This window comes from Medicago sativa, chromosome 6 (genome assembly GCF_051527215.1).
Source record: "Medicago sativa cultivar Bolivia chromosome 6, Bolivia_mono, whole genome shotgun sequence".
In the NCBI taxonomy this organism is placed as follows: Eukaryota; Viridiplantae; Streptophyta; class Magnoliopsida; order Fabales; family Fabaceae; genus Medicago; species Medicago sativa.
The window spans coordinates 24,325,238-24,352,002 of record NC_140754.1 but is presented as its reverse complement, the minus strand read 5'-3'; the positions used below and the strand labels follow the sequence as shown (position 1 = coordinate 24,352,002).

Here is a 26,765-nt window from a genome sequence, read left to right as displayed (position 1 = left end):
ACCAACCCCATGATATGACATAACTGAAGCACTATCACAAACATGGTATGAACAAATAAACATAGTTATAATTTTAGAAAATAAAAGTGATCGTATGTAAAGAGAAATAAATACCGATACATGTTAGATACTTGGACACGCCTTCATAATAAAAGTGCTAGATATATTAATAATGCAAATAAAACTACCATATCAATGTATCATCACAAATCAAAACCATAGAAACAGAACCACGTAAGAAATCAAAATTACCACTAACTTGTTCTGCATCAACTATGATCATAGCATTGTCTCACAGTAACCACATATCATTACTATTCATAAAATAGTGTTTCATTCAAGCAATCTTAACAACCTCAATAGTTCTTCTAGGCTTGTTAGGGTTCTGAGGTGGAGGCAATTTCTTGAGAGCAGTAACAGTAAGCACACCATCTTGACAAGCAGCCGAAACAGCATCCGCATTAGCATCTTCAGGAAGAAGAAACCTTCCAGTGAACTTCCCAAACCTTCTTCTCTGCTCCATGTTCAGGTACTTGACACCACCACCTTCTTCCCTCTTCCTTTCGCCGGTTACCACAATCACATCATCATCTTCAACTTCAACCTTGATATTATCAGATTTAATTCCCGGCATGTCCATCTCGAACACATACGAGTTTTGATATTCCTTCACGTCTGTAGGGGTGGTTACAGCCATCAAACTAGGATCAACCAATGGTAACAACGGTTCCGGCATGGTTGGTGTTGGTTTGTTATCAACATGTGGTTCATCACTATCAGAGACTTTCTCGTTAGGGTTTATCTTTTCTTTTTTAGCTTCAGGTTCAAATGGTTTATTCTTCTTGAAAGGTGGAGGAGGAGGAGGGTGATCCGACGACGAAGATGAGTTGGTTTCTGACGATGAATCGTCAGATTTAGATTCCGACGATGAAGAAGGTTTCCTCCGTGACCTCCGCACTATCTTTACCATTGAGAATAGGGTTTGGGTGAGCAACAGTTGCAATGTGTAGGGATTTGAGAATAGGGTTTATTAGTAGCAGTATATATAAACGACGAGAATAGGGTTTGGAGGAGAATAGGCTTTGTTTGTTTCAAGTCGGTTCCCCCAATTTATTTTTTATTTTTTAAAACTCACTAAATATAGGATTTTTGTACACTAAATCCTATTACTCCAACAAAAATTTTTAATCTTTTTCATTAAAAAGGCTAAGAGAATAGATTAATAAACAAAAATAAGTCTCTATGTACCAAAGGAAACTTAAAAATCCAAGAACTTACACAATACAAGCCAAGCTACAACATATAGCTAAAATAAATAAAATTAAGAAACAACCTTTAAACACAACAAAGTGTCCAACCTAGAGTAATCAAAATTGAACAAAATGTAATGCGATTTTAACCACCAATAAGTTTAGAGTTTGACCTTTTCAGATAAAGCTAGAAGATGATCGGTCTTATTATGAAAAATCTTTGCATTGCGCTCCTTCCAAATAATGAAAAGTACGGAAATCCAGGTAATATTAAAATCCCGACTTTAATTTTCGGAGAATCTCCCTAACCCACCGAACTGAAGAGTATAATCTTGTAAAGTACCATGTGGAACCATTGTTATTCCTAATCATTCAGAAATCAGATGCCAAAGATGCCCATAAAAATCACATTTAAAAAATAAGTGATCACTTTTTGAGGATATGATGGTATGTATTATTATTTTCTTTACTATTTTCATACATATATAACTAGAAAAATATGTTTGGAATTAATTACTTTATGTGTTTATTGTATCTATAGCAACTGTATTCACTTTTTGATCCCGTATCTGGGCACACAAGTTGGAACAACAAGGCTTAATTTCTAAAGAAATTGATGTACTTGAACAAAATTTCTTCGCTTACCTGTTTGAGGTATTTTAGAGACTTCTATACTTAATATAATGAGTTTAATTGGTATATATGCATAATCATTTTAAAAATTATTTACATCGTGAACCAATCACAACTTATATCATGCAAAAAAATCCCAAATTATATCATGTGCGATTTTTTTGGTGTTGATCCGGAGTTCAGCCAAGAGGTAAGTAAAATTTGACTAAAAATTGTTTCACCCGGGAATCGAGCTCAAGTTCTCTTGATTAATTAGTCTTAAAGGTCCATAAAGCAAGTTGGATCAATGATTCTGATTACATGAAGAAAAAAAAAGTTGAGAGCCTGATTGAAAGAAAAAAAATCACTGCATATATATATTTGAAAACTTAAATTATTTGATTCTTTACGCAGGTAATGAAAAAGAGCAACTTCAAGATTGCAACTGATGATGAAATTAATGTTGCACTTTCTTGACAGTATCTTCTAAGTCTTCCCATCAATGTTAATGAATCTAAGGTTTGCAATTTTTTTTTTTTTTTTTGTAATTCAATATATATAATCATAAGGTAATTTGATGCTTGATTAATGTACTTTTAGCAGTTGCTAATCTTTGTGTTTATTTTTGTTGAATGTAGCTTGATAACGTGCTTTTGAAAAAATCTTTGGAAGCACATCCGTTTAATAATCTTCCAGATGTGCCAGTGTTTTTTTTTTGAATTCACAACAATTGAGACCTCACTGCTGCTGCTGCTGCTGCTATTATTATTATTATTATTATTCTTATTGTTATTGTATTATATTTGAATTGGTCCAATTCTTTTGATCATATCTTTAATTAGACTCAGTCTAAGCTTATTTGGCTAAACTACCTATTACCTATTATTTTTCACGTAAACATCGTTTGTTCCTTAAAATTTGCTGACCATAATGGTAGTCATAGTGGCTAAATATATGCTTTGAGCAACACACCACAAGGGCTCATGGGTTATAACATCTCCTATGTTCATTACAAGTAACTTCCAATATGATTCATTACAAGTAACCTTCAAATAGAATATGATTCATGTTAGGGAAGGGATATGTTAAAAAATATGAGTTGATTTGGGAAGATGTCGATAGAGGCCATGTTCCTCGGCAGTATTATCATGACTCTAAAGTCATGTGCGGTATATCAATACCCTGGTATGTGAATTCGATAAGTTTCTTGTGCTTCGAGTTGCTTTTGTTATGAGTCATATTTCTTTTTTAATCTCTTTTACTGCACTCCCTCACTATCACTTCTCTGTATTTTGCAGAAGCTGTTTCAGATGCTAATGAAGCTATTCAATTAAACCCTACCTTGTCACAGGCCTATCTTCGTAAAGGGTATATAAATTTTATCTAAATCATTATGTTAGTTTCTTTTTTGGTGTTATTTGGATTGTGGGTTGCTCATTTTGCGGTTAATAACTTGTTTACACCATCTATGTACTTCTTCTGTAACTTGTTTATTTGGATTGTAGCTTTTATTCTACGTGCTAAAATGCTAACTTGTTTACACTATCTAGGTAGTTTGTTAAATTCTACCAAAGACGATGGTCAAGACGCGAAAATGAGGAAAACGACATCAACAAACTCTGAGCTAGTGGAGGATTCTAGCACCTTGCAGGTGGTACATTCCCTCCTCCATCCTTAACCATTACCCTTAGGGCATTGGTTAGCAAAACCAAATGTTTAAATTGGCAACATCTTACATTTTTTATATTTGTGTTGCTGATCTTGCATCAAATCCAATAATGAGGATTGAAATTCATCCAAAATCTCAAAACATGATGTAAATTTTAAAGTTTTATTTTATTTCAAAAGTTAACTTTAAGGAGGTAGACAAAATTTTATCAGTTGATGTATTTTGGAGAATGAAGTAAATTTAATATATAGGTTCTAAGTATCATGCCCCTTGGTTCATTAAAGTGAGGAACCTAATGTTTGACTCAAAACAGTCCTGAATTTTCTCAAAATTCATTTAGCTCTATAGATGTAAATTCTCCCTCTATCAGTTCTATGGCATTTATGCAGGGCTGTCCCCGACAATTCGGAGGCCCTATTATAATTTTCACATCGGTGTGAGGTTACTGCTGTGGAAAATAATATATCACATCGGGTACATACCTGATGTGAAAAGTAGTGGTCATATCACACCACCTATAGTTACATCGGGCATGTAAAAAGTGTTTTTCGGGCGATGTGATGGTGAGGGACTTAATTGGTCCATAACCCTATAATCAACCTTACAAATAAGCCGTGTTTTACTCCACTATTATTTTGACCACATGTTGATATGTCAAAACTTTAACCTATCGAAGCACACTATTTAATATAGAAAATATACCACTTTCATGAGAATGTGAAAACCTTCTCTTCTTCTTTTCTTCTCATATTTTATGTTTTTCCTTCCCGAGATAAACTTGAGTTGTTACTGGAACCTCGTATATGATTATACTCGAGAAGAGCAAATTGTATACGAAGATTTGGGTGTATGATATGGATAAATCTGAAGGACGGTGACGTTGTCACACCTAAGGTTATATAATAATGGTTTATTATTTTGCAGGTTTAACATGAGTTGTTGCTAGAGGATATTGATAGAGTTGTATCGGGGGCCAAATTACGCAACAATATTAAAGACCGATAAGTTTTCTTATCTCTACATTTATTTGTCCTCGTTAATAATTAGTTGTCACTAAATATAACTATTCACTACTACAAAATATATATTTTACATCATGGGGGTTTTAGTTTTCACATCGGTCTCAAAATAGCGAAGGGAAATATACACCTTGTGAGTTTTTACATCGATTGATATATGCACATGAGGGGAATTCTTAATAGCATGTACCATTTACATCGGTGGATATTTGGAATGAAGGGAAAAAAACGCGGTGTCATTTTCGCAATTAGAGCGAAAGCTTTGTCTATTTTTTTCACATCGGTGGTGTGAACTTGTACGAAGGAAAAAACAAACTTTTACTTTGACCAATCCATTATCTATCGTATTTCACTTTCCCTTCCTCATTTTTCACTATCGTAATCTCAGTTTCAATCACCGTCCAAGCTCACCCAATCTTGTTTCAATCTCGAGTTCCAATTACAATCACGGTTCCCAATCTCGTTTCAATCTCGTTCCAATTACCAAACGCAGCGCAGCCTCACTTGGATTTTGTTAGGGTTTCAATCTCGTTTCAATATCGTAAGCCTTCTTCTTCCTCTTTTCTTCTTAACTTCTCTTCAAGGTTTCCATCCCTTCGAGTTTTCTCCGATCGATTTTGTGTTATTTTGTGTTCCTTCGTAAGATATCGTAAGATCTGTTTGAATGTTATAGGTTTTGTATAGCTTAATTGTTTATACGCATGATTCCCGAACACAATCGTTTCAATATCGTATGATTTATTTGTTGAACGCGTTTGTCTAGCTTACGAATCTTACAAATCGTTGTTGAACGCGTTTGCCGAACACAATTGTTGTTGAACGCGTTTTGAAATCTTACGAATACGATAGCTTAATTGTATAGCTTATTATTATTTTCCCTCATTTTATTTCAATTCACGAGTTTGCTTATTTACGTATTCTGGATTTGTATACCATTTTTTGAACGGAAAATTGTATACCTTTGTTGTGTGTTTTGAGTTCCATTTATGCTTTCAATTTGGCATCGCATGTTTCGAGCTTTCCAATTTCCACATCCCGGGTTTTTGTGGATGCAGAACTGATTTCACTGTGAATTTAGATTACGTGAATATTAATATTGCTGCAAATTTGGTTTTCTAGACATCGATTTTAACTTTTCTTGCTGCAATTTTGTATTTTTGGTGTATGTCTGTTGTAGTTTTTGGTGTAAAGCCCTTTTTAGTGCCTCCGGTTCTTTGGGTTTTTAGTAGGTTTGGAGTAAGTAGTGTTTCGGGCTGTCGTCGTGTTCGTAGGCGCCTTTTGTTAGTTAATTTTGAGGGTAGCCTTCCTTTTTGTTTTTATTTTCTTTATGTCGGCTGCGGTATTATTATACTTTTCGAGTTTTCGTAAAATATCTCGCATTTGAGATATGATTGAATGTTTTTGTAAAACATTTTACATATTAATAAGTACATAGTAATTACATTCTAAAAACAAAAGATAACATTCCAATTCTTTTCTCAAATCTTGTGGTAAAAGAGCTTCAATTTCTTCTTCTTCTTTACAATATGAACAAAAATTATTGATATAGTTGAAGGATCATAGGAACCGGTACGGACATGTATATATAAACATTCCTTAGGCCTTAAACTATGATTAAAGCAATCAGAGTTTTAATATTTAACTCTTGTATTATATATTTGCTTACGATGTGTTTATTTCACCAACTCAACTTACGGAATCATAAAAAGTATTATATCAATCATATTGAAACATAAAGAAAGAATAATTCATTAGAATCGATATCGAAATTGTTGAAACTTAAAAAAATAATACAAAGTCAAACAAAGAAATTAAAAATAATTATCAAGTCGGTATTATCAAGCTTATTGAAATTAAAATATCGAAACCAAATCCAAAGAAGCCAGAAAAATTCAATATATATGATGAATATACCTTCACCACAACCGAGTTTAACACTCTTGAATTGAGTTTGAGTACGTAAGAACTGAAGCAAAGTAGTTGATGGATCAACTTTGGATAACTCAAACTTTTCACCATTAACACAAAAAATTAAACTTGTTGTTTGATTCTGCTCACTCTTCTTCACTTCCATATTAGTGTTGTATGAGCTACAATGACTTTACTTTATTTTTAAATTTTACTATCCATTTAATGAGGTTAACGTATGGTACTTTTTTCCGGCCATTTTAGTTTGAGTTACCGTAGCTATATATATATATATATATATATATATATATATATATATATATATATATATATATATATATATATATATATATATATATTCTTGTGCATATCTTGTGAAGATCATGATGTTTAAGTTTCATTGTTTGACCACCGCCAATTATCATTATTATGGCTTAAAACACTTTCCCTTCCTCACTTTTGATTTGATTTTTGTAGATTTCGTTTGATTTGACCGTCCTTCTCACTTTACAAAAACTTCTTCTCGATCGAGCACTACCTGTACGAGAAAGGAGTATCAGTGATCTTCATCGTCCTTATATTCTCACGGCAAGCAAGTATCAACTCGGATAAGGTTTGTGTTTTTTCTTCTTCTTACTTCACCATGTATGTTGGAGCGATTACCCATGTTCAAGGAAATCAACTACCTTGTGTGTTTCAAGTATTGCTTACAATCAATGCTCCATTTCTTTGAGTCCCACCACCGTTGTGCTTACAAAGTGTTCGACGTATGGGATTTTTGTACTGTGATCCTTACTCTTTGTTTTCGATTGTCACATTGTAAATCTCGGATGCTCCTTGATTGCCGATATTGTTTATTATTACGTGACTTGTCCAGCTCAATTCTCTCTTTTGGTTGATGCCGATGTTAGGGGATTCTTGCCCCACGTTTAGTTTGTCTTCTTTTTCAGGCTTCGACCCTATGTAATTAAAAAAAAACTTAGCCACCATACTCACAATGACAGCTTTTGCGTGTCATCTAAGAGATTTCTAGCTAGTAGTGATCTCGTACCTCCGCGTAAGTAGTTACGTAGCTTAAGCACCAAGTTTTTTACTTGGTCAAACTCCAAGTCTTCTAAGTTCTAATAGTTATGTAGGCATCACAATTCCTTGATTCGGTGTGTTCATTTTCGGTGCGTCATTATGGATCGTAGTTGGATGAGAGCTAATCGATTAAGTGAAGAGTTTGATAATGGAGTTGAAGAATTTCTACGGTTTGCTGAACAAAATCTTCCAAACAATGATGGACTTTTCCCGTGTCCTTGTGTTTCTTGTGCGAATCGGGAGCCAAACATTACAAAGGAAGAAATAAGGGGCCATCTAGCTTGGAACGGGATTTGTCAAACTTATACACAATGGATATGGCACGGTGAAGCAATACGCTAAGTGTATCCCAAAGAGAGAACGTTAGTGTAGATATGGATGATCGATCGGAAGACATGATACACGATATTGGATAAGAATCTTTTAAGAGAGCGCATATGTACGATACTTTATGTAAAAACAAGGAATAACCTTTGTATCCGGGATGCACAAAGTTTACACATTTGTCGGCTATTTTAAAATTGTTTAATTTGAAGGCAAAAAATGGATGGAGTGATAAAAGTTTCACCGAATTGCTTCGGTTGTTGACGAAATGCTTCGGAAGGTAACACAATGCCGAATCGTTATTACGAGGCCAAAAAAATATTGTGTCCGATGGGTATGGAGTATGTAAAAATACACGCATGCCCAAATGACCGCATCTTATATAGAAAAGAGTTTGAAAAACATGATCATTGTTCGAAGTGCAAGGTGTCACGCTACAAAAAGAAAGACGATGATTCTAGTGATGATGCGAGCACAAAGGGTCCTCCTGCCAAAGTATTTTGGTACCTACCAATAATTTCAAGGTTCAAGAGATTGTTCTCTAATCCAAAGGACGCAAAGAACCTTAGATGGCATGCAGATGAGAGAAAACGTGATGGAAAAATTCGCCATGTAGCCGATTCTTTGCAATGGAAGAAAATAGATTCTTTGTTTTCAACTTTTGGCGAAGAGAAAAGAAACCTTAGACTTGGACTTGCTACTGATGGAATGAATCCATATGGTAATCTAAGTAGTAAACATACTTCATGGCCCGTTCTCTTGATAATTTACAACCTACCTCCGTGGTTGTGCATGAAGCGTAAATATATTATGTTATCGATGATGATTTCGGGCCCATATCAACCAGGTAATGACATAGATGTTTATCTAAGTCCATTGATTGATGATTTAAGACTTGTTGTGGGAAGAAGGAGTTAATGTTCTTGACGCGTACTCCGGTGAACATTTCAATATGCGTGCCATGTTGTTTTGCACCATCAACGACTTTCCGGCATATGGTAATTTGAGTGGGTACACGGTTAAAGGGCATAAAGCGTGCCCTATATGTGAGGATGAAACATGTTTTCATCAACCGCATCATGGAAGCAAGGCTTGTTTATCTTGGGCATCGAAAATTTCTAAACCGTTATCATCCATATCGTAAGATGAGGAAAGCTTTCAATGGTAAACCGGAGTTTGGTTTTGCTCCAAAGCCCTTGACCGGAGAGGAAGTTTATCAACGACAACAAAATGTGGAGGTTACCTTTGGAAAGCAAAAAAGAAGCTGTTGTGAAAAATATATGGAAAAAGAGGTCGGTGTTCTTTGAGCTTCCATATTGGTCTAGTCTTGATGTAAGACATTGTATTGATGTGATGCATGTAGAGAAAAATGTTTGTGATAGTATAGTTGGAACACTTCTCGACATTAAAGGCAAGACAAAAGATAGTTTAAATGCTCGTCTAGATTTAATGGAGATGGGTATAAGGCGGCGGTTAAATCCACAACAAAGAGGTAACATAACATTTTTACCTCCGGCATGTCACATTTTGTCTAAGAAAGAGAAAAGAAGTTTTTGTGAGTGTTTACAAGGTATCAAAGTGCCGCAAGGTTACTCATCAAATATCAAGAGGCTTGTAGCAATGGATGATCTCAAGGTAAGCGGCTTAAAATCTCATGACTCTCATGTTTTGATGTAACAATTACTACGGTGGCTATTCGTGGAATATTGCCTAACAAAGTTAGGATAACTATAACTAAGCTGTGTTTATTCTTCAATGCAATATGTAGTAAAGTCATTGATCCATTGAAGTTAGACGAGTTGGAACATGAGGCTGCAATTATCTTGTGTCAATTGGAGATGTATTTTCCTCCTTCATTTTTTGACATTATGGAACACTTGATTGTTCATTTGGTGAGGGAGATTAGACACTGTGGTCCGGTTTATTTAAGATGGATGTATCCGGTTGAGCGGTGCATGAAGATCTTGAAAGGGTATACGATGAATCTACACCGTCCGAAGCATCAGGTTGTTGAAAGGTACATTGCAGAAGAAGGTATTGAGCATTGTTCAGACTATTTGTCAAATGTGGATTCTATAGGAGTTCCCAAGTCTCGTCATGATGAAAGTTGTGAAGGTACGGGACAAGGTTTAAATGTTAAGACCATGTTTTGGGATCCGATCCATCCGGCGCATTTGTTTATATTGAATAACAACCGATGAAGTTCAACCTCACTTATCTACTCACAAAAATATTGTAAAGAGTAATTACCCTAAGATGAATGAGAAAGGGTTGTTAAGAGAGCATAATAAGAGTTTTTCCGATTGGTTTACGTAAAGATTTGCTAATGATGAAGCGCCTCGATACAATTAAATGGTTGGCACGTGCACCTAAGTTTAACATTATAACTTGGAGTGCATATGATATTAATAAAACTACATTTTATACAAAAGCAAAGGATGATAAAAGTACAATGCAAAATAGTGGGGTTATGGTTGTGGCTGAATCGATGCACTTCTCAAGTTCCAAAGATAAAAACCCTATAATGACATCTACACCATACTATGGGGTAATTGAAGAGATTTGGGAGCTTGATTATACTTTATTTACAGTGCCTATATTTAAATGCAAATGGATTGATATTAACAATGGTGTAAGAATTGATGAATTAGGATATACACTAGTTGATCTTTCCAAGGCGGCTTATAGGGACGAACCCTTCATTATGGCATCTCAAGCAAAACAAGTGTTTTATGTCACGGATCCTTCTAACAAAAGGTGGTCGGTGGTTCTACAAACAAAAAATACTCGTGGTAGTGATGAAACTCTTGATATCCCCGAGATTCCTTCTTCCTCAACAAATGTTACTACATCTATTGATGAGAACGAAGTAGACGATGTGCACGCTACTCGTTCGGATCATGAAGAAGGGATATGGGAGGACTAATAAGGTTTTAATTTTTATTAATAGCTGCGCCTCCTGCGCTAACTAGCTGCTACCTTCTTTGTTGTGCTTCTGTTTTCCCGTCCTGCCAGTGTTGGTCTCGCCTCGGGCAACTTTGTTGTCTCGCTGCCCGCACAGTCCAGCAGCTAGTGCTGCTATCTCGCGCCGATCCTAGCAGCAATTTTGGGAGGTTTTTTGGGGTTACGGGTTGCTGTTTTGAGGCTCGGATATGGCCTTTGAATTTTGATGGTCCTTATTAGATTTGATTCATATCTTTTGCCATCTTTTGGGGTTGTGTGGTGTTTAGTCTTTAGTGTTTTTCTTCCGTTTCTTTTATGGTTGGTTGTTGGTGGTTTGTTTTTGCCGGGTGATGTAACGCTTATAGGCGGCATCTTGTAGTCCGTTTCTTTTGGTAAATGAATGCAATGAATTGAGTTAAATAGATACATGGGTGATTCAACCAACATTGAGTTAAAAATCTGTGTATGTGTACATGTTTTAAAATCTGTGTATGTTTTCCTTTTTTGTCAACGGATACATGGCCGATTCAACCAACATTCTTCTTTCGTCTAGTGAAATTCCAAAAAGAAATGTTAGAGGTGCCACCAAGATGAAAAACATGACCAAAGTTACGAAATCGGGTGTGAAACCAATGGTCAACTTTAATCTAGAACCGGGAGGTGTTATGGTCCAAATTGCGAGTTTAGGAGTTATGCGGCATTTCTTGCTCGAAGTAAGTGTAGTATTTTAATAGATGATTGGAGAGCGGTTGATGCAAGCACAAAAGATGCAATTTGGGTTGATCTTCAGTGTATTATAGTTGTATTTTTAATTCAGCATTTACTATTTAATTATTGTATCTATTGATCTTTAGGTACTAACTCCAAATATTTGATGTATATAGAAGCATTTTATTATTCCGAAAGTGATGATCCAAAAAATGATCCATTGAAGAAAAGATGGATGGTGTTTTTGGGGGCGCGGTGGAACGGGTTTAAGGCACAACTCACATCGGAATATATTACACATCCCAATCCCGAACGCCCTCCTCCGTATGTTACGTATCCTTTTATTAAAGAACATATATGGAAGAGGTTCCTCGAGTCTCGAAATACCGATGAATTTAAGGTTTGTAGTAATTATATTTGATTTTTTATTGTACATTTTTTTAATTTAATCAAATCAATTTAGTAATATTTTATTTTTATGATAGGCAAAAAGTCAAAAGGGTAGGGCGTGTGTGGCTAAAAATATTTATAGACATACATTATCACGTGGAGGATATGAACTGCTTCGGGAGTAAATGATGAAGGAAAAGAGAAAAGTGCTAGAAGAATCGGGAGATGTAGATGATATATTAAGTGATGATCTAAGTCTATCTCCTCCGTCACGTCATGATACATGGAAGAGAGCAAGACAAAAGAAAGGGGGAGAGTATACATTAGAGGCTGCAAAAGTTGTTGCCGACAAAATTGTAAGTTAGTGATTTTATGTAACAATGATTAGTGTTCATAGTTAACATAAACTTCAAACTCGGAGGTTCTCTATAGCTTATGACAGAATAGTAGCTATATAATTGGTTGTGTGAAACAGAGTGTTTGCAACAAATTTTAATTCTTGACCGGTTCGGTAAACCTTCTCTCGTAGTTTGAAAAGAATCACATTGTGTAGTACTTTTCGTAAAGTACCTTTCATTTATAAAAAACTGAATTTACTGAATTTTATGTAGGATTCTCTAGTTGAAGAGATCGCCAAAGGCACCTTTGTTCCACAAGGACGTGACGATATCTTAACAAGGGCAATTGGGACGAAAGAGCATGGTGGTCGTGTTCGTGGTGTTGGACCTCGGTTACACTACGAGCAATTACTTTGGAAGGTCTTCACGCCTTACCCAAACCATAGATGTTAACCGGCATCTCTCACAACTTCAAACAAATCTGGAAAGACAACTTAAAGAAAAATTTGATGCACAATTTGAAGAAAAGATGGCCGTCGAACGTGAGTTGATGCAACAAGCATTTACGGAAAAACTTAAGACTATGGGTTTCTCCCAAACCTTGCAAACAAATGAAGAAATTGAGCATAGTAGTCCTGAAAAAGTTGTTGTGCATGGAAGCACAAAAGGTTCTTGTACCGCTGCACAAGAAAATTACAAGGAGGACTTGACCATCGACAATGTTCAAAAATTGTTGTGCATGGTTTTGAGAAGTGAAGAAGATATACGCATACCATTAGAACATGAGCCAAATACCGCAAGGTTTTTTATTCCAGAAGTTGTATTAGACAGGTTGTTGGTGGGTAATGCTTGGCTTGACTTTTCTATTCTACAACTTTGGTGCACGTAAGTACATTTTCTTTTTTCCTATTATCAATATGGATTAGTAGTATATCCACAATTCAATATTTAAGTGTTAATTTTAAATTTGTCTAGGTGTATGCATCGTCTTTGTATCTCGACAAATAGATCGAAAGTGTTTGGGATTTTGGACCCGGTATGCTTGGATTTTAATCCAAAAGATCATAATACTAAAACTAAAGTTCAGGGACACATACAAACTAGGTTGCGTGATTTGAACAAAGTGTGTTACTTAGCACCATATCTATATAAGTAAGTATATATTTAAATTATTTTTCTTATTTATCTTTGATAGCTTAAACCTTAATAATTGTTCTTCTACGTGTGCGAAGACACCGGCGATTAATAATTATTTGTCCCAAGGACAATAGTTTAGTTATCCTTTGTTCAATGCACCAAGATCTTAATGAAGCAATGATTAAGATTGTTTCAAAGTAAGTGTATATTTTACGTTGCATTTGATATGTTACTTCCTACAGCACTAAAATGTATAACTTTGATGATTTTTTTAATTTGGTTAACATATAGAGCTTTAGAGGTTCATCAACTTGCTCGGGGCAATAGAAAGAAGGTTAAATGGTTTCGTCCCAAAGTAAGTATGGTTCTTGTTTATCCTTAATTGTTCCCCGTATATTTTCCGTATGATTGTTTCTTGTATTAAAAGTGGAATGTGTTTGTACGTTGAACTCTGTTGAACTCTGTTGAACATGATTAAGATATGAATTCTTGTTTATCCTTTTACTTGTACATTCACATGGTAGTGAAACAATATAATCTTGGAACTCTGTTGAACATGATTAAGATATGAATTCTTGTTTATCCTTTTATTCTTGTTTATCCTCCATAAAAAATTTACAATCTTCTCTCTCACTCGGTAGCTTAACATAGTTAGAAATAGTAGCCAATTGAAAACATATAGGTTTAGGGAAAAGCAAATTGTTGTCACCAAGGGTGTGTTTGTTTCTTAGCTGCTCCACTACTAAATCAATTAAGCTAGCATGTCTAATGCTAATTATAATGTGATGATATTATATGCTTATATAACAACATCTAAACTTTGAAAACAAGACTAAACTCAAATTATTTAGAAAGGGTAGTCTCGGTAAAGTAAAAAAATTCACCGAGGTAGCTAGACTTAGCTTGATTACATTGAAACAGTTGTCCCATACGAACGCAGTTAGATCTAGGATTTCATTACATGGACTCACATGCTTCGCTTATAAAAAGCTGGAGAATATGTGTCTTTTTTACACTACTTAACCAATAATTCTTTTGTATAATACCTTCATGAATAGATACCGTTGTAAACTCAAGTCATTATAGAATGATAGATAATAAACTATTTTTTTTATATGAACTAATCACTTTATAAAAATGGTCATTCATTTGTAGCCAAGAAAGCAACCTAATGGCAATGATTGTGGATACTATGTGATGAAGAATATGCTAGATATCATCTATGCTAATGTTACTAAGTCTTGGATGGAGGTATTTTAATTTTATGATAACATGTTTATACTATATGTATTGTCAAATATAAACATATCCTTATTAATATTAATTACTTATATTAACATTGTAGGTCTTCAATGATCCAACGCCATTAATCGATGATGGCTTATATGATTTGCGAAACCAATGGGCAACTTGTTTTCTTGACTTGTATAAGGCTTAGGATTTACATGGTATGTTTCAAATCCAATCTCATAATTTGACATTTGTAGAGAGTAGAATTTTGAACGGACTTGTATCCGTGTTAATGTGTGGTGGTTTTGGTGTGTCAAGTGCGTACGCAGTTGAGATAACTTTTTCAATTGATTTTTTTTTTTTTGTAGCTGAAAATTGATTATGATGTGGCTGAGATGAGACATTGCCGATGCTTACGGCGAGATGAGATGAGATGCTTTTTGCAGCTGAAGTTTAGCGTATTTACGATGATGATTCCGTTGTGGATTATTTTTTGTTTGAAATTTCTACTTAAGTTGTTGGATTATTTCTACCTATATTGTATTCGAGATGCCTCTTTTCTAGCTTGGAATATTGACGTGGAAAATTGAGGATTGATTATGTAATATCCAATTAGATAATATAACTCTTTTTTTGCATTAAAATTATCCATAATTTGTTTTCATTTTATTACTATAAAAAAAAAGCAGGGGTCAAGCTTATTTGATAAGCCATTTAAAAAAAAAATTCACTACAGTGGATTTGAAAAAACTGATGTGAAATATACGTATTTAACTTCGGTGTCGAACGTACAACTGATGTGAAAACTGTTGGGTTAATTTTCAAAGTGCGTCTATTACATCAGTGCAAGCGGACCTGATGTAGAAATTCAATATTTCACATCAGTTGAAACCTGATGTGAAAGGATACTGACTTACCACATCATATCGGTTTACATCGGTTACAAACTGATGTAAAAAGTCAATTCCAACTGATGTAAAAACTAATTTCTGTAGTAGTGATTATTTTTTGACATGAGAGCAATGATTAAGAGAAATTCTAATATGGTCACATGACCAAATAAAAAGTGTTTGGTCACACACACATAAAGAAATATTTTTAATAGTAAAGAGGAAATTGATAAAAAAATGATTGAATATTTTAAGAACCATCTTTTTATGTATGTGTGTCCAAATACTATTGATTTGGTCTTGTAACCATGGAAGAATACCTCAATGATTAAACCTATCATCAATTAATGAATTTAAAAAAGGAATATAAATTGGAATAACAAAGACCAAATTGAGTCAAAATAAAAGCTTGACTAAAACCCATTTTTATCCCAAAACATATTAGAGACTGTTACGAGGTTTTCCTTGAAATATCACATGTAAAACAAATAAAAATGCAGTAGTTAAAAGCAATCACCACAAAACCATAAAGATATTCATCATAGGAATAACATGGTAGAGATACTCAATATAAGAATAACTTGGCAGAGTATGATGTGCCAATTTTCTTCAAGACCACTATGATTAAGAAAAAGCCACAGAAATGAAACACACATTTAAAAGACACCATCAAAATAAATGAAAGTGTGAACACTTTGAAGGACTCACATGATCAAGTATAATCAAAGAATCAAACAAACAACTCTTGTCCATCTATTGATGGATGAATCAAACAAATACACAAAAGTAAGAAGATGATTTAGAATAGCCGAACCTGGAAATACCAAATTCATCGATTCCTTTCTTCAAATAACTAAACATAATCATATCAGAAAAATCAAGAGCATGAACTGAGTTTCAACAACAAAGTACACTACAAAAGTTCTATATTTATAGTTGTTAAGTATTCGAGTAATGGCAATCATTATGTAACGGAAAAAATAGAATGCATAAGAGTGAAGGTGAAATTGGGATGAAACGGCAAAAATTGGAGGCGGCAATATCCTAATGCATAAGAGTGAAGCACAATTTACTTTTGAGACACAATGTCGATATACGATTTTAGGTAAAATGTTTTAATAACCATAATGTTGTCCATTTTAAATGCAGCAATAACTTCCGCCTCCAACATTCCTTAGTTGGTTAGGTTTATGCCCCATGAAATCCAACCATCCGGAGGCGGCGGTGCGTCAATGAATAGCACAGAGAGGCTGGAGTTTGTTCAAATGTACAACTGAACAAAATCCAGCCTCTTTTTGTTGTTCATTTCCGCCCCACCAACTCTAGATGGTTGAGTTTCGTTAGGCATAAACCCAACCCTCCAATGAATGTTGGGGGCAGAAGTGTTTACCACGTTTAAAATGGACAACATTACGGTTATTAAAACATTTCACATGAAATCATATATTGATATTGTTTCTCAAAAGTAGTCCTTTGACGTATGGAACATGAAAGCGGAGCAGAATGTTAATGATTTCATAACGACTTACGTCACAATTAAGATTCCGCACAATCCCGACGCACTTAACCATAGCTAGAAAGTTCGGGCTTCTATAGTAAATAGGATGATCATTCATCAAGGTTTTATTATGTTTCATTAATAGGGTTTTGATTGTTTTTTTTCTTTTCATTTCATTAACAGGTTTTTGTGTTTTTGTTGGTTAGGATATGTTCGCATTGACCAAAGATGGTATTTCTTATATACCCTGAGCTACGTATCGAGTTTCTAGTAACAAAATTACTAGGTGATAGGCCACATACACCCTTGTCAGATGGAGGAAATTGTGACTACGCCTTATATTAGGCCTTTCTCTTTCAAAATCCATACAAAAGTCAAGTTGAATTAAACTAAATCTATACACAAATTTAGTATCCAAATAAGAAGTTTTTTTTTTTTGTTTAAACTAAATATAAACTTAGTATTAAATTGAATTAAACTAAATGCACTTGAAATAAGTTTAAAAACTTTTTTATGAATATTTAAAACAATTCAGCTCCGCATGGGAAAGTGTGAGCACCTACCCTATCGTTGCTAATTGCTATGATCGATTGGAATTGTGAATTCATGTTGTGATTTCCACAAAGGAAATGTGGAATATTCTTAATTCTCTTATATGATTCACGATTCAACTATTGGTGTTATTATTTGGTGCCAATTGCTTGTTCGGTGCTTGATTTTTCACACGATAATCTAATTATTCCTTTACAACAAGCTGCTGCAATTGATCACGTGGAGACAATTTATCATTGTATTATGTGGTTCTCGACAAGCACCTCCACCCGACCGATAGCTGTTCAAGCTGCTGTCATGCCTTTCGATTGGCAGGCGGAGCTTTCAGCTCAATCGGCCTTCTCACCAGTCGCACGGTTGCATAACTACTCCACACTTGCGATCACAACAATATCGTTTGCATATAAGGATTTTTCTAAGCAGACTGAACCAGTGCAAGTACATCCGAAGGTTACTTTTGCGTAGGCTTTATGTGGCTCAGTAACGACAATTGATGAGCAACTACCAGTTCCAATTATCAAAGGTGATTCTCTCAGTATTAAGTTTACACATGCAGAATATGAAAAGGGAATTGATGAATGTAAGCAGCGATAAAAGGAGATTATTGTGGTTACTTGGAAACCTCCGACTGCTGGTTGGGTTAAAGTTAATATTGATGGTTCGCAAATAGGTAGTTTGGCTTCCTGTGGAGGTATTTTCAGGGATCATAGAGGGACCTTCCTTGGCAGCTTCGCTAGTAATCTTGGTGATGTGTCGGTGTGTCGGTTTTTGAGGCTGAGCTGACAGGTATTATTCTTGCCTTGGAGTATGTTGCTTCTCATTCGTGGCAAATTCTTTGGATGGAGAGTGATTTGACTTCTGTTGTTCAGGCTTTTAAGAATGTCGACATTATTCCTTACCGTCTTCGAAATCAGTGGCATAATTGTTTTCATTTGGGGATCCAATCAATTTGCTCTCATATTTATCGTGAAGGAAATTGTTGTGCAGATAAATTAGCTGAGTATGGGCACTCTGATTTGGGTATTGTTTGGTTAGGTTAGGCACTTATTAATCTGATGTTCAAGAAAACTTATGAAATATTCTCAATTCATTCTAAATATTAGATAGTTGGGTTTTAAGTACCATCATAGCTACTATGACATATTTCCATTATATGTGTAGGTTTAAAGATTAAGGAATGCTTGAAGCATCAAAGAACGAGAATTCTGAGCATTCTAACACGTTATGAAGTAAGAAACACAAAGTGGGAGCTGAGGAAACTCAATCAACTATGTGAATGTTCATAGAAACTTGGATTATCAAAATTTCATGCAATTTCATCTCATTGTCATATCTTTGTATTTGCTACCATAAATATCTGAAGCTAATTTGCTTTTCTATTAGGATTAGGTGTAGTTAGCTATGAATCTTATGTAGACTATGGTCTGACTAGTTATATATAATCTTTATTTCATTATATCGATGCGTTATTCCTTTTCTAAATGCTTTTCTGACGTTAAACTTCAAAGTTGAACTTTTGATATAGATAGTGTTTGACAAAGACTTTTTACTTAAGGGATCTAGAATAATTTTATCTTTAGATGTTAGTTGCTAGACATAAAACTAGATTTACAGTCACATACCATTGTCAGAACTTAATGTTATTGTTTCAATCTACCGAGGGAGACATCATAAGTTAGTAGGAGCAATCGTTTTCTCATCGCTTGCCGAACACATAAATGTATGATGAGCGACAAGTGAAGATATAATTGAAATATTGAAAGTGTATACTCGATCAAGAGGATACTTTAGAGAAATAGTTAATGAAAACTAATTTCATGACAACTTTTTAATTATCAAATTTCATTACATAGTTGATTTTGGTAAAGGGATTCTGTTTGGTCTCTCTTTTGTTTTTTGAACGAATGTTTCTTATACTGTTGGATTTAGTTTTAGAAAAATAATAGTAATGAGTACGTTTCAAAATCTACAATTTACAATACTTAATTCATTTAGCGTTTGGTTTCTACCTCAAACTTTCGAGTTAGACTGAATCATTGTCGGAAATTGCAGATCACGGAAAATAATGGTTAGTTCAAATTCCGCTGAACAATATTGATATAGTTCCAATATATCTCCTATTTTACAATATTTTCTACTAAATAACATATTAAGGCAGAATTGTAATTTGTTTGAATTCCGCTATGCAAAAGCACTATAGCCAGACTGAATTTGTCAATGAAAAACCAATTTTTGACAGGATATTATTTCCTAAAGCAATTTTGGAGCGTTTCAAAAGTTCAATGTGTCTGTATTTCTTTAACCCAACCACTCAGTATGTGTTTCTTACTCTTTTTATCTATTTGTTTTCATTGTGATTCAGATTATGGTTATTTGTCTTTTAACGGTTATTTGCACATGAAAATAATATTACTTTTGTTACGGATAGTATTTTTTTTGATTATTATGGCATTCATAACCGACAGTAATCAATTAGTTATAGTTGCTGACTTGCTGCTTTTCTTGCATTTTGGTTTCATGCAATATCATACACAATTCATAGTTATGTTTAAAAGAACCTTTAGCATTCTTTTCAATCCGAGAAATCGTTTGTTTCTATAGTTATGTTTGCATAGGATACCATTCAGAAGGATGCTTAATAATATACAAAATATCCTAATGGTTCAAGGAAGTGGCTTGTATACAAGAAAAGAGCTTTAATTAGGACACATCTCTAAGGGGCTGTTTGGTTCTAAAGATTGAAGGAGGATGGATAGCAATACCATGGAAAGTTTTCTGTAATTTGTGCTTTCCATGGTTTGGTTCACTATTAGAGAGGAAAGAAAGGTACTGTTTTCGTGGGGCCCATATGTTGAAAGCTTTCCGTCCCCTGATGCGAAGAAAGATTGGTGAAAAGTGTTAATGCCCTGAAATGACATATATATCCTTCATTTTCCACATTTACATTTTACCTATCATTTTTCATTTTAATTTAGGCTTTTGGGTTATAGCGTCACTTGTTTTTTGATTTTTTATATTATTACTTCATAAACATTTTTTTAAATATATTACTGGTGCAGTGGCAACTTTTAATAAAAATTAATTAATTGCAAAAATAAAATAATAATCAAATTAATATTTATTCTACAAATATATACATACATAAGGATAGTTATGTCTTTTATGAAATATACATCTTTCTTTCCTCACATAATCTAGTCACTTTCACTCATACCAAACAACCAAAACAATCATCTAACTTTCCACTCACTTTCTACTCACTTTCATTCCTTCAACAATCTTTCCTCTTACTATCTTTCCTACTACTTTCTTTTCTCTTCCAAACAAAGCCAAAGTAATTTGACGCAACACAAAGTTGCTTTAGGAGTGATATGAAGAAGCTACGACAAATAAAGAATGAAGAGCTGCTAGAAAAAGATTTATTTACAACAGAAGTTATTGCATAAAATATAATGAGACTTTTAGAGTGTCTTATAAAACAACCTTTATTTTAGTTTTTTGATATAAAATAGGGCCAAATGCCAGCTATTTTAGTTTATTTGAATCAGCAAAATATAATTATAAGCCCCTCTATTCAATCACAAGATGTTACCGAATACGGGTGGAAATTATCTATTTGTTCATTGTGTTAATTTACTAGTAGTTGCTAGCTATAACTTATGTTTGTCATTGTTTATGATATTATTGTGAATTTTATATTCATTGAAAGGGACCTGGAAACAAACGACTTAATCTGATGAAGTAGTTTGGGAATAACTATGATAGGAAGTTCAATTGTGTCCTTCCTGCGATCAATTTTTTCGTTACTCAATGTAAAAGGATGTTCAATTGTTGATGTTTGGTAAAGGGATTCTGTTTGGGCTCTTTTTTGTTTTTTGAATGAATGTTTCTTATATTTTTGGATTTAGTTTTAGAAAAAGAATAGTAATGTGTACATTTCAAAATTTACAGTTTACAATATTTCATGTTCGAGTTAGATTGAATCATTGTTGGCAATTGCGGATCGCGGAAAATAACCGTTTGTTCAAATTGCGCTGCACAATAGTGAGGAGATAGTGCCACTATAACTGTAATTTTACAATATTTTCCGCTAAATAATGTATTGCAGCACTGTTTCAATTTGTTTAAATTCAGCAATCCAAGATTATGGTACTATTTAACAATTTCAATTTGTTTAAATTTCTGATGATTATGGCACTCATAACGGCTGCTTTCCTTGCATTTTGGTTTCATACTATATCTACTAGCTAATGTACCTTTAGTATCCACTTCAGTCCGAGCTATTTTAATGGCTATACTCTTATACTTTCTTTTGTAGTTAACGAAGAGAAATCATTTCTTTCGATATCTACAATTTGCAGTGTTTTGTTTGTATAGGATGTCATTCAGAAGGATGCTTAATTATATGCATTATGAAAAATATCCTAATGGCTCAAGGAAGTGACTTTTATACAAGAACAAAAATCAAAAATAAAAAGCTTTTTAGGACACTTCTCTGATTATGCGCGACGTGTGTCGTACGGGTATCATATGAGAATCAGGACATTGGCGTGTGTCCGATGGGACACGCCTAATTTGAAGAGTGTTTGTGCTTCATAGTTACTAATGTTATATAGAGATTCAAGGAAATGAATGACTTGTATTCAAGCTCAGTTGCACATTCAAGGAAGTGACTTGTATAATTTCCATAAGATTTGTGCCTGAAATTCACTGATGGTAACATATGTTCAATGGCTTTTATCTAATGACCTGAACGCTTCAAATCAACATCTGATCTGATGCACATGTTCCATACGCAAGAAATCCATTCAATATGATAATCACTTTTTGATCAATGGCTTTATGAAAAACTGAGATGAAGTTTCGGTTAATGATCCAAATGGTATTTTACTCGCAAACAAATTATACATAAAAAACTGATCAAGTGCAGTAAAAGCTTTGTGATGCTACGATAAATTGTATAAATTGTATCATGAGGGTATACAACATTAAGCTTGAAATTTCCACAGAACGTTGCACAAATTTCCCAATCATAAGGTAGAAACTTTGTTAACCAAAGGTTGATACATTTCATAAAATTCATTAGCAAATAAAGCATAGGTGACATCGGAATTCAGATTAAGCAGTAACAATGAGGTTAATAAAATCTGACACACAACGAATCCTTTTGGAAAACTACACATTAATCCAACAAAACAAACTTCTTGCTCCAACAATTATAACGAAATAAAGGAAATTCTTAGGCACTCAGTTGTGCTTTGGAACCTTTCGATTCTAGCTATTTCTTCAATTCCAAACTTGCGAAGATTTCTTTGAACTGCAACCACCTTCCTTCGATCTCCAGTAACCTGTGGGCATAAAAAAAAAAAAAAATCAACCGTGGCTAGAAAAGTAAAGACTGAGCAGCTAGATACCAAAACTTCGATATTGGCAACATAATGGACACAAACACATTCCACGCATCTTGATTTTACGGGTTCTATCAAAACTAAACTCAATATATATGAATCTCTAGCATATACAATTAAATTATGAAATATTTTTTACCTGTTTTTCCATAAAAATTTATCAGAATTCATCATAAGCATCAAGTTTAGGAAATAAGGCCTTCATCATCTACTCTTATATTTTGTAACAAGAAGATAATGCCTTAATGATTTTGATCAAACTATATCTTTTCCATAGCGTGCTATATTATAACATTTCTACTAAATAGAAATCACATGAATTGAAACTGCATCACTACACCAAGACATAATCACACAGTGCAAAAAAATAATACGAAGGAAGAAACACCAACACTACCTAAATTGAAACTGCTGCTTCTGTCATATATGCTAGAACAGCCGCGGCAATAAAACTGATCCATTACTATACAGACATAAAAACAAACGAAACTTTACAGCGGCTTACTTACAACATACAACTATACTAGAATTAGAATTGGAGCTTGTCCTGCCAAATAGTTAAATTTACCTACAAAAGCACTCTAAAGCTTAATCAGAGATCTAACAAGAAAACTGTTAAGAATCACTGACTCAGCTACCTTGTTACTAGAAATATCCTAATTACTTCAAATATCTAAATTACATGAAATTTGAGATCCATTATGAGAAATATCCTAAATTACTTAGAAATTTTATGTCTGTTATGAGTTTCGATATAATCACTTCAAAACACCAAATAGAAGTCAAAAAAAACAAGTCAAGAAAAATGCTCTTCTTAGTTAGAACATTTTTGACAGATTTGTGACAAGTGAAATAATATTACCACACCAATGCGATCAAGCTTAAGCAAGCAACAACAAACAAATGACACAGCGATGAAAATTGAACGAGAGTTGGTAGTGAAAAGACAGTGAGTAAATGCACATTTGTAAGTTTACATTTTAAAAAACTAATTTCTCAGAAAAGTAAATCTTAAAACAAAAACAACTTACATAGTTCAAACTTCAGCATAGCATTTGAAGAATACTAGCAAAGATGGCATCCATGACGCGAGAAGAATTCCCTATTAATCTCATTTAAATGTAAATCATCCAAAGAAATCTCTCTAAGTTGTGTGCAGTTTCTTACCACATGTTTAACTCCCTTCTTTGTGACCCTTTTACAATTTTCCAGTAACAGTTTCAAAAGCCCGCGACAATTCTTTGAGATCGAATAGAGTGTTTTATCATCAACTTTTGTATATGACAAGTTCAACACCTCCAGCTGGGGAACTACAATGTCTATTCCTCGTAGCTTTACTCTTGAACATCCAGTTAAGTTCAACTTCTTAATCTTACAACATGTCTTTAAAACTTGACAAATACCTTCAGATATACGCTTGCACCAAGACAAGTCAAGATGTTCCAAATTGGGGAAACAGGAAGCTAACCTTAAAATCTTTTTATCACGTAACCATTCATTTCTACCCAAATAGAGAGACTTTAATTGAGGGTATACACCAGAATGCTCAACACTCTCTTTCGAAATAGCTGTGTTTTCCATTTTGATCTCACTAAGTGAAGGACAATTTCTAACGAGTGAAAACAAGGCTGATTCTGTGAGCCTCGTACAATCATTAAGGCTTATAGACGCCAAATCACCATGAAAGAAAGACAGCTTGGCAACATGTGTATCATTAAGGAAAAAATGCACTCAAGATTCAAATGTTGAATAAATAGACAATTTGATAACAGATAGTGAATTCCATTGATGAAATTGGTTTGATTGTTGACCAATTGACGCTCCGAGAACAACAGAGGGGGAATTCCGATAACGAAATTAATTTGATAGTTGAGCAATGGGTAAAGGAGTTTGAGTTCTTTAAGCAATGGGAAACACTTGGCAATGAGTAACAGGTTGTTGTTGTCGAAAAACATGCCAGCACAAGTGAGAGAGGTCAAAGTTGTTATGTTTTGGGAGAAAGCTTGCAACCCATTTGCAGGAAAGGTGTGGTTGTGGATAACGGGCGATGTGAGTTTCTTCAATGGGAAACAAGAGATTAAATGAAGAATGTTGTCGATGTCAATGTCGCAGCGGAGAATAAGGGAAGTGAGGTTGGTGAACCTTTTGAGTAGGCGTTTGAGGAAAGGGACTGTTGAGGAATAGACAGTGAGTGAGAATATGAGAGAGTTGGTTATGGAGAGGAACTGTTTGGAGACCAGGGATAGAGATTTCAAACGACGACGACGACGACCGTTGTCGTTAAGGATGAGTTGGATAATAGATTCCCAGCAATCATCAGGTAAATATGAATATGTTCTCTTTTTCCTTTTCATTGGTATGAGCGTTTCCTTTTCATATACTGTTGCAGCTGGTTCCGATTGATGATTATAGGGTTTATGTTTCAGGTTTCCAATCAAATTAGGGTTGTAAAGTAAAATACTGTTAGCTATAGAATAAGAAATGGGCCTTGTTTGTAAAATACTCATAATTATCTCTAGAAAATTGCCCATCTCACTTCAAGTTTATATCTTTGACTACCTAAAATTACTTTAATACCTGCAACGGCAATTATCTGCCGGTCATTAAATCTTGAACTCCACATATTTAATTCATGTTTTGTTAAAAAATTCTAAATTTAAATTTTTTTGGGAGAGATTCTTATAATATTATAAATTTTTTTGTAAAATTTTATTCAAAAATATGAACTCCACATATGAGTTTACTTTAAAGGAGGGACCAAAAGTGAAGTTGGAAAACATTTGGGGGACTAAAAGTTGAAGAAATTTTTAGAGAGACTAAATCAAAAAATTGACATATTTATAGGGATAAAAAATATATTTAACCCTATTTTTAAATGGCTCAAATGCAAAGGAACTTGAAACCTCAATACTAGAGAACTCCCATACTCCTCATGATTGCAAACACAAAGATAAACATATTTCACTCGTTCAAGGATTTTAAGCTATGGTGCTTTATAAATTAGTTGTACATATTGCTCTAAGATATCCAATATACTTTTCATTGTATATCAAGTTTGGTTATAATGGAAACAATACTCAAGATGTTTTTGAAGTTTGTGGTGATTCTTGCTGCTATTGCAGGTGTTCTAGAGGAGAAATATGCAACCCACCTCCTTGAGAGAAATGAAGCCATAAAACTCAGTTTCTCTTGTATTATTTTTACACCAATCATTTTGTATTTACAAAAAGTTCTTCTCATATCTAATAATATCATTAATAAAATTGGTGAATAAATTTTATGCAATAATAGCGTAAAAATATATTTATCTTCAAATATTCTTACCTCTTTAGTGTACTTTATAATAATACTTCTTCTTTGTGATGATCATTGTACATGATGGCCAATAGATTTAGTTTAACTAATACTAACCATAACCAGGTGTTATGATTCAAATATCATATGAGAAAATACACTTGGCCAAATGTAATTGGTTGATGTAAGTGGACATGTGGCTAGTGATTGTGCATAAATAGGGAAAGGATGATCATTAAGGATTATGAAGAATATTGATGAAAGTCTCTCCTCACTCCCTTTGGTACTCTCTAGTAGAGTAATGGTTAAGTCTTAGACTTAATCTTCTTCTATCTTTTCTTTAATGTTTCTATGTACCAAGAACATCAATTTTAATTGAGTTCTAATCTATCAATATTACCTTTTATTTCACAATCAATTCACAATTATCATTTTATTCCATTATCAATTTTAGAAACCATTACATTGGTGCTTTCATTGAGCAAATCGATGGATGCAAATGGAAGCCGAGC

At 34.0% G+C, this 26,765-nt stretch overlaps 3 protein-coding genes, 1 long non-coding RNA gene and 2 pseudogenes across 5 annotated transcripts; 4 read left to right on the top strand and 2 right to left on the bottom strand.

Annotated features, from left to right (window-relative positions):
• Positions 1-207: 207 nt before the first annotated feature.
• On the bottom strand, positions 208-989 carry LOC146914079 (17.3 kDa class II heat shock protein-like). Its single transcript, XM_085717007.1, has one exon. It carries the CDS (start codon positions 968-970, stop codon positions 338-340), a length of 633 nt encoding a protein of 210 aa, XP_085573133.1. The 5' UTR covers positions 971-989; the 3' UTR covers positions 208-337.
• A 1,918-nt stretch (positions 990-2,907) lies between these two features.
• On the top strand, positions 2,908-7,282 carry LOC146914078 (uncharacterized). Its single transcript, XR_015013883.1, has 5 exons — positions 2,908-3,047; positions 3,161-3,230; positions 3,413-3,513; positions 4,456-5,091; positions 6,936-7,282. It is a non-coding gene; the product is annotated as an uncharacterized LOC146914078 (long non-coding RNA).
• Positions 7,283-8,133: 851 nt separating this feature from the next.
• LOC146914077 (uncharacterized) lies at positions 8,134-10,066 on the top strand (annotated as a pseudogene).
• Positions 10,067-10,297: 231 nt separating this feature from the next.
• On the top strand, positions 10,298-10,791 carry LOC146914076 (uncharacterized). Its single transcript, XM_085717005.1, has one exon. The coding sequence runs from the start codon at positions 10,318-10,320 to the stop codon at positions 10,789-10,791; it is 474 nt and encodes a 157-aa protein (XP_085573131.1). The 5' UTR covers positions 10,298-10,317.
• A 1,863-nt stretch (positions 10,792-12,654) lies between these two features.
• On the top strand, positions 12,655-15,046 carry LOC146914075 (uncharacterized). Its single transcript, XM_085717006.1, has 7 exons — positions 12,655-13,129; positions 13,220-13,396; positions 13,477-13,578; positions 13,673-13,736; positions 14,537-14,632; positions 14,727-14,829; positions 14,980-15,046. Exons 1-6 carry the CDS (start codon positions 12,774-12,776, stop codon positions 14,817-14,819), a joined length of 888 nt encoding a protein of 295 aa, XP_085573132.1. The 5' UTR covers positions 12,655-12,773; the 3' UTR covers positions 14,820-14,829; positions 14,980-15,046.
• A 7,667-nt stretch (positions 15,047-22,713) lies between these two features.
• Positions 22,714-25,313, bottom strand: LOC146914074 (uncharacterized; annotated as a pseudogene). The gene is made up of 2 exons (XR_015016570.1): positions 23,991-25,313; positions 22,714-22,899 (listed from the first exon to the last, which is right to left on the bottom strand). The product of XR_015016570.1 is annotated as an uncharacterized LOC146914074 (transcript).
• Between the last annotated feature and the right edge of the window lie 1,452 nt (positions 25,314-26,765).